This window comes from Drosophila kikkawai, chromosome 3L, assembly GCF_030179895.1.
Source record: "Drosophila kikkawai strain 14028-0561.14 chromosome 3L, DkikHiC1v2, whole genome shotgun sequence".
Lineage (NCBI taxonomy): Eukaryota > Metazoa > Arthropoda > Insecta > Diptera > Drosophilidae > Drosophila > Drosophila kikkawai.
This window is the reverse complement of record NC_091730.1, coordinates 18,331,164-18,340,157: the sequence shown is the minus strand read 5'-3', so window position 1 is coordinate 18,340,157 and position 8,994 is coordinate 18,331,164. Positions and strand designations below refer to the sequence as shown.

Genomic DNA, 8,994 nt, shown 5'->3' with positions numbered 1-8,994 from the left:
AGCAGTCGCATTTGTGCTCCATATTAAGGATTATTATTCATTTCTCCGAGAAGGCCAAAAGCGGTAGACAATTGGCCCTGATTATGGCCAGCCGATAGGCTAAACTGTCAACCATTGAAGTCGGTATCCAAATTAGTGTATCAACGGTTACAATAATGAGAATATTCCTTTCGATCATTTGACTTTGCCTTCAATTGAAGTATTTGACTAAATTCTTGTTCAGTTGAAAATCAAAGCATCAATATCGTTTAAGCCTTCGCATTGTCTGAACACGTATGTCTTCCAGATCCCATCTGCCGGAATATAGAGACTCGAGTGTTTCGGAACAGGATACACATCCAGTTTCGCTCTGGAAATCTCATCTGCAACTCATTAAGGTTGGTCTGCTGCTGCTGCTATGGAGCTTCTTTACATCGGTCATTATCCTTTCGCCTGTCAACCATCTTGAGACCTCGGTGGTGACCATTTTGCCCAAAAAGACCCTGCTCCGGCGCTTGGATCTGCCGGAAGAGGCTATCAAGCTCAGTCTGCAGGGACCCATTGATGCTAAGCTGCAGAAAGTCCCGGTCAAGGAGGAGAACGTGCCTGCGGTTGGCGTGCGCGTACAGTTGCTGGACTGGGTCACGAACCGTACCACCCAGCGCACGGCCATGTGGAATGTGTACCTGCACAGGGCGGAGGAGCTTAACAAGATTGAAAGGATAACCGAACTCTTTCGCATCCCGATGTGGGGAAGGAGTGATGTACTTGGGTTAGTGATAGTGGAGAGCAAATGCGAGTTTCCAGTGGCCCTGGTCATGGATATCGATTACACTCCCAAGTTTACACATCTCGGTATTCTATATGCCGTCCTTTTGCTTCTGGGCCTGTATATCATAATATTGCTCGAGCTGACGGATCCAACGTTCGGCGTCCTCCTGATGGCCACCACTGGCCTGGCGGTTCTCGCGGTACTGGGAGAGCGCCCTGGTCTGAGTGTGATCTGCACTTGGGTGGACTTAAGGATCATTATGCTGATGCTGAGCTTGATGATCATTTCGGGCATAACGTCTGAGAGCGGAATCTTCGATTGGCTGGCCATCCAAACCTATCGCGTCTCGAAGGGCCACAAGTGGCTAGCGATTTTTTTCCTGGCCATGGTCACGGCCCTCCTGTCCAGTATCATTCCCAATGTGACGATTGTGTTTCTGATGACCCCCATTGCAATTCTACTATGCGAGGTGATGTCTGTACAAACACCGCTGGTCATTTTCGTTGTGGTTATCTACTCGAATTTTGGCGGAGCTTTGACCCTAGTGGGAGAACCGCTTAACATGATCCTAGCCACTCATACTGGATTGGACTTCATCAAATTTTCAGTACACATGGTCCCCGGCATTCTGTGCGCTGTACTTATGGGTTTTCCCGTCATCTACCTGACCATGCGGAGGAACCTCGACCGGCTTGAAGACAACCAGATCATGGTTTCTGCAAAGCGCAAGGCGACAAGGCCTAGGCTGAGCCGCGAGGTCGCGAGAACGATGGCTTGGCTGAGGGAGAACCAACCGTCAAGGCAGTGCATCAGGCCATCGCCCAAGTACTTTGGAACCCTGGCTTACCTCCAGACCCATCATGGCATCCGCGACAAGCTACTGCTGGCGAAGAGCCTTTTTGTCCTGCTCTTTGTAGAAATCGGTTTCATATTGAACTCGCAGCCCTTCCTGCCGGGTGCCGCCCATTTCAAAACGGCCCTCCTGGGCGCCATTCTGCTGGTCATCATGGCCAAGTTGGATGACTTGGACACGGTGTTCCAGTACCTGGATTGGTCGGTCGTGCTCTTCCTGGGCGGCCACTTCGTGTTCATTGCCGTGCAGCGTGAGCTAGGCCTAATACCCTGGCTGGGCAATCAGGCATTCAAGGTAATATCCAGCGTCGAGGCGGACCACCAGACGACGGTGGCCATTCTATTGGTCGTCTGGCTAACGGCCTTCACAACAGCCCTCGTCAATAATGTGGCGGTGATGGAATTGTCGGTGGGAATGATCAAAATATTGATGTTGCATACGGAAATCAAAGTCCCGCTATCGCCGCTCATCTGGGCCTTGGCCTATGGAGCCTCTTTTGGCGCCAATGGAACCCTGTTAGGGGCCTACGCCAATTGGATGGGAGTGGTGGTTGCCAGACGGTTTGGCTACCACATCACCTTTTTGCAGTTCTTCCTGTTCGGCTTCCCTATGATGCTTGTGAGTCTTACGGTCGCCTCGGTCTACTTGCTGATCGCACACTCGGTCTTCAGCTGGCATAATACAAAATGATAATGTACATGAAATCATTTTTATTTTTTTTAATGGAAACTATAGTAAATAGTGTCTTGAATATATTAAAATGATTGTAAATCAGCTTTTTAAATTGTATTATTTAATTATTAATGCCCCTTTGATCTAGTTCCCTAATATAAACTAATGGCTCGACTGAATGTCAAAGTGGAAGCCAGGCAAAGTCAGACCCGGAGATCTTCTGTGGCAACAAAGTTAAGGTACTTTTGTGCCTGTGTTGTTGTCGGTCGGTTGGTTGGTTTTTAATTAACGCTTTCGCAACAAACTTGCCATTAGCCAGATTTTACAGCTTGCGATTCTTTTTTCGCAACGCCCGCATTACAACTAACCAGCGGAAGGAGATGCAAGCAGAGCGAGCCTCGTCTCTCGCCAGTCGACAGTCACATTTGTTGCCGGAATTTTTAGTAGTAGTAAAAATTGTTAAATAGTCTGCGGCGGCAGAGGCTGGGCCGACTTAAAAAAAGAGTAGACAAATACAAAAACCTAATTGGAATGCTTGAAAACTCCTAAGCTCGACGGTATCATACATCTGTAAAGTCATAGTCATAATAAAACTTTTGACAATACAAAACTCAATTCGAAGGTTTGAGTGAGTTAATTGTTTGCTTCCAATTTTAAATTAAAGTTTATATAAAATAGTTATGTTTAAATGAAAATAATATGCCTTCATTTACAGGGTATTGAAACTCCACAGATTATGCTTAAAAGTGAAATCACTTTGGGAATCATTACCACTCGCTCCCTGACTCCCTCTTTCGGCTAACTAGCCAAGACTACTCTCCCACTTTTTCCCACCGCCTTCCTACTATTGGACTCAACTATATTTCCACGGATTTGGGGTCGTTCGGGTCCGGCTATGGCATCCAATCATCGCCGACCAGGCCAGCTGATGAAGTGCCATTTTAGCATACATTGTCGGTGTTTGGAAAGCGGAATCTGATCTGTGGGTGAACTGGCGTCAATATGCTTCTGCTGCCGCTGAACCCGGTGGGAGGAGTTGGGATCTCCACGGATTCTGTGAGCGCCAACAGGTTTAGCAGCCATCCATCTAGGCATGCAGCTGACCCTCCGAGAGTAGCAGTATCCGGATCGCAACGTCAGCTTTGCTGGCTTATTAGCCAGACTTTGATTTATGCCTGGCTCCCAAAGTAATTGCCAAACGTTGTTTGGTTTTGGAGCTGCTTTATTTAAGATCTTTAATGAGTCACAATGATGGTAACGAAGAGTGCGGTGAAGCCAAGCGATTATTTGTTTTCATACAATTAAAATCTCTTACTCAAGATGCTTCTGGAGCTCACCGACTTCTAAGTTGTTCTAAATATTTTTAGCGCCTGCAGTTTTTCTCCCGAGTAAGCCAATCTGGGAGTCAACTTTTGGCACAAATATTTGAAATCACAAAGCCGCCAAGTGAACCTACGGCTTTGGTTCGGCGTCGGCGGCTTCAGAGGTTGACAAAATCGTGTTCAGTGGCCCAGAGTGGCACATGGTGGAGTTCCGCATTGAATCGCGGCCTCTGGACACTCGAACTATGCTGGTTTGGTATGAGAATGGGGGTCCGGTATTGGGATTGGGACTGGGATTCGATTGGGAAACATTTTAATGAATTGAAACGCTGAAGATGGCTGAAAACAGCCAAACATATTTTCGTTTTATTAAAGGCGATTAAAGTCATGGAGAGTCTTGCAGTTTTATGCTCTGCAATGCCAAGAACTGTAATTAAGTAATTAAGAATTGATTGGCTTAATTGGTTGATTGATGGATTAAATCAGGTATGAAAAAAATGTACTGCTTCTTAGGAATATAATGATTCACCTAGAAACACTATTGATTAAAATATATATATATTTATTAAAAAACTAAGTGAAGAATCTATTGGTATCATTAATCATTAAAACAAGTAAGGTAACTTTTTATTTGTACAGGTATAAATAAATATGATTATTATTTCCTGATGTATGCCATAGATTAAATAATTGAATTATTAAAAGATTCAATAAGCATTTTTCATCATTTAAATCAATTCTTTAATTATTCTTGCAATAAGTCCCCCTGATTCTCTTTAAGCATCGCCTAAAAGCCATTGCTAACCATTCCATTAAAGCCTTTACAAGTTCCCAGAGAATTCCCTCCCATCAACCATTGGCCATTTGCTAATAAGCCAATCTGTTGAGCAATCAAATGTCAATACACGGGACATAAAGTTCGCTGATCTGGAGATGGAACAATATAAAACCATTTATTACTCCTAATAGTCCAACTCGTACTAATCCGATGCGTTTCCCTGTCCTCTCTCCATTTCTCTGCCAGCGACAAACGACGATTGGTCGGATAAAATATTTGGTGCCATTCGATCGTCGATGCCCGTAGACATGAACAAAGCCACGTCGTAAACTGACTTGACTTGGCAATCCGCAGCTACACACGTCGGGGTGCGTGGATTAGAGATGGCAGCGTGAGGATCAACATGGCTTTCTGGTTCTGTAATAGTAATTTTAAATGTTAAACTTGTTTATAAATTACATAATTTAATTCAATTAATTATTATTTTTAAATACAAAGTTAGACTGGGAAATTTGTTTCATGTTCAGATACTTGATAACTATTCCCTCAATATTTAAAATGTATTCTTTAGTTCTTTTATTTTTTATACAAATTCAAAGCAGTAACCAAGTGTCATTCCCTCACTCAGTCATCTCCTTCGTTCTGGTTAGAAAAACTCCCAGGAAAGCACACAAAAAGCAGGAATGGACGGCTCAGCTCCTTTGCATAGCCAAAGTCTCTCCATAGTGCGAAGAGCAATGCAAGGGATTCAAAAAATTCCCAGGCGTTCGCTGCTGCTGCACAGCGAGATGGCCATCTAATAAATTCAGCTAATTAATGGCGAGTATGAGAGCATGAGATTGAGCCCCGGCCAGGCAGCATGGTGTGCACTGCAGAGCAGTGCGAACCGCACATTAGCAAAAATCTACATGATATTGAGATGCCACAAGGTGCCCGAAGATGAGCCCCAGAATCTTGCAGCACACCTGAATGCCAGCCTCATTATGGAGCCAGGAGTTAAGCCGAGCCGAGCTGGTGCCCGGCTGCCTGCCTGCTTGCTGGCGGCGGCAACGGCCTTAGATACAGATTTCTTATCATTAATTAAAGCCAAGCATGTTGGCTACCGTGTCCGGAGATATAAGGCGCTCCCGGCTCCATGGATCCCGATGTGGCAGCATCTTTCAACTGACCGCTGGCCTCGGCCTGGGGGCGGCGTCCATCGATCCATCGATCCCATGGCTGCGGCACACGCCTTATCGCCGGCACGCAATCGTTGTGGTTTGTGTGGCATGCCCCTGGAACCATCGAGCTCCTCCTTCTGATCTTCCTTATGACCACACGAAGGTGTTGGGGTTAGCCAAAGAGGGTCTAAGATTGCACATCAGGAGCAACTTCATTTGCTTAAATTGAGCGCCGTTTAAGGTGTTCTCGATAAGAAGGAGATTTTTCAGATTTATTTTAAAACTGGGACTGACACAGAGACTTTTTTTGCCTGAAATGCTTAATATTTTAGGAAGTTAGATGGCTAAATAAAATAAGTAAATATACTTTCAATTTGTTATATATTGAAAAATATAGTAATATTTTCTTTTCTTTTTTTAATTAACCTTCTGAAACCCCTTTAAATATGAATACTATCTTCTCCCCTAAGAAAACTACTCACAAACTCCACCCACTTTAATGGAAATGGAAAATATCCGCAGGCTACTATTAAGTTTTGGCGAAATTTCCCATAGCTTTCAATGCTATTTTCGAGATTTCTTGGCCCATCAAAGTGCGATTGCTGTGACACCAAAGATTTTCATTCCATTTCCCGCTCCGCCATTGCCACCGCCACTGCCGCTGCCGCCTTGCCAAAAATGATTCCCCCGGGCAAAACTCTCGGCAAGCTCTCCCCATCTCATCTCATCTCGCCTGGCGTTGTCAACAATGTAATTTATCAGGCAAGCGACATAATTACCTGCCACTTATGGCAATAAAAAAAACCCCAACGCAGAGACGGAGCGAGGCAGGAAAGAAACTCGGCCCAGAGCCGAACCAAAACCAAAGCCCGGCCCCGAGCAGCTCACTGCATTCAAATGCCGTCCGCAGCGGGCAACTGAAGCTGAAGGATTTATGTTCTTACAAAACGCTCCGAGGCGCTTAACAAGTGAGGCAGCCAACCGGCGACCAAAGACCGGGCCAATAGATTGATCGTACTTTGTGCTGGGCAGAGGGAGGTGCACTGAGGGAAAATCTTTGTTACTTTTCAGTAATAAAATAAGCCTTATTTATTTATACAATTCATTAGTTTTTGTAAAATAAAGGAGTTAAAAGGGTTACCCTGAATATTTTCATAAATTTTCATTAGGAAAATATTTAAAAAATATTTGTTATCTGTAATTTTTATTGAAAAAATAATTTTATAAAGGTATAGAGGAGAACGAGACCAACATTATAAAATCCAATGGTATTTTTCCCCGTGTATAAAAAGAGGCGGCATAGACACTCGGGCTGGGCGCACGGGGCGTATGGGCAATGGAAATTCCCGCCATTTGGTAGCCGCCGTTTAGCGCCTGCCTGCTGCAACTGCAACTGATTCCCACTGAACCGGCGGCGCATCTGCTTTGATCTCGATCCTCTTTTTGCCGCCGCTGATCGTTGCTCGCCGGCTGCTCTCCCTGGTAGCCGTGAAGCAGATTCGTGCCTTGCCGAGAGCGTTGACAAGTCACATGAGCATTGTGATCCAGCCGAGGACTTAACATATTGGCCAACGCCGCCGCCACTGCCGCTGTGGCTTAACTCTGGGGGTGTCCGCACCCAGCTGCACCTGCGGGGGGTGGTGCCGTTGCTCGCTGGCTTGGTCCTGATCCTCGTCCACCTCGATTGGCGTAAATTGGTTGACAAATAGCATTGGTTTTGGTGGGACTGAACGTGGTTAGAGCTTGATTTGATTGCCCAGGATTGATGGTAAGTGAAATGGATTGATTGCTCTTCTGATTATTTTGGCTGTATTTCAAGTAAAGTGTTTTTTAAACATTAATGGGCTATTATAATACATAGTTTTATATATTATAATACATAGTTATCTGAATAATTAAAAAGAATACAGTAAGAAAGGGTTAAAAACCACATTCCTATGGCTGAAATTCGTAATAATGACTCCATAATATTCAATAAAGTCAGATCGCATCTGCAAGTCCCTCTTACGGCCACATTACCATGTCGAATTCCTTATGGATTCCACCCGAATCTAACTCATTCCTAGCCATATATGCGGCATCTCCCAGTTCCCGCTCCCCTTCTCCAATCCCGGAAAGCAATCATAACAGTACAGCAGCCGGCAAACACGATGAAACAATAACAGGGAGGGAGACTGGAACGACTTCTGTTGACCCCGCCAAGAGGTGAACCCACCTGCTCCGGGGCCTTATCAATTGCCGTTAGACGACGGGTCGGTTGCCTCACTTCCTAAAGCACCGAAATCGCCAGACAAATTCATATTTTATTGCCGCCCGGACCGTGGCCGGGGTCCAGAGGCATTAACAAACAATGGCCAACAAGCGGATCAATGGAGAAGCAAATATTTTCACTCGCCTAATCCGCGAGAGCAACAGCAACAGCTCCTGGTCTCCTGGTCTTGTCTTGGCCATTGTTTTTGCCGTTGCTGCTGTTGTTGCCGCTTTGGCCAAATTGCATTTTGAACATAATTCTCATATGTCGCTCTGGCAGTTATAATCACGTTCACAGCTCGTTAGCCGAATGCGAATACAAATAAAATTACCGAAAAAAAACCGAAAACCCGATTGCAACTGCGAATCGGAGCCACAACCCACCTGTAGCTGGGGCTGCTCCTCCGCACTGCCTGTTTGGCCATAATTGTCGGGAACCAGCATATCGTACACGAGGATGGCTAACCCGCTGGCTAGCTGGCTATCACCATATTGACCATTAGGCGGGCCGAGAGTGCGTTTTGCATTTTGTGCATCTTCATCGATTTCACCATTTGGCGCGCGGTGCATAATTGGCCGGGCCAAGACCGACCAAGATGGGGCCAAAGACTGTCATGGGGGGAACACAGAGAAAATACATTATTTTCATTTCTCTTAAATAGCTAAACTAAATATTGTGATGTTAAAAACTTCCATCTATAGATGGCTTTATAAAATATTTCGTATTATTTAAATAATAATATTTATAAACTAAATTATAAATAATTTATTTTCAGTGCACTGGAAGCAAGTCAGAGTCACAGCAATGGCACGTTTTTCCCCGCCGATGATTACCGATATAACAGGCAGTGAAAAATGCGTTGGATGCGTGGAAAAGTTTTCTGTTTTCTTTATACACCCAAAAAATCTGGCGGTGGTGGTGAAAATTCCCTCCATTCCGCTTGATTTCATGCCAGACAAACTAAGGAAAATGGGCGGTGGACCTGGGCTTATGAGACACTCGTGAAATTCCAAAAGGAATTCCACAGGAATGATAGTAATTAATTTTAGAGGCTCTAATAAATTGGAAAATTTTTAAAGGAAGCATAAACTTTTATATTATCTTAAATATTTTTATAGTTACCTAAGAAATGCTGATAAATATTATATTTGAATATTAATCTGAGGTTTAATATAATTCGGCAAAAATTCATACAGTTAAAAGTTAT

General features: G+C 44.4%; 1 protein-coding gene across 1 annotated transcript; it reads left to right on the top strand.

Annotated features, from left to right (window-relative positions):
- The first annotated feature begins 275 nt into the window (after window positions 1-275).
- LOC108070382 (P protein-like) lies at window positions 276-2,294 on the top strand. Its single transcript, XM_017160832.1, has one exon. The coding sequence runs from the start codon at window positions 276-278 to the stop codon at window positions 2,292-2,294; it is 2,019 nt and encodes a 672-aa protein (XP_017016321.1).
- The last annotated feature ends 6,700 nt before the right edge of the window (window positions 2,295-8,994 follow it).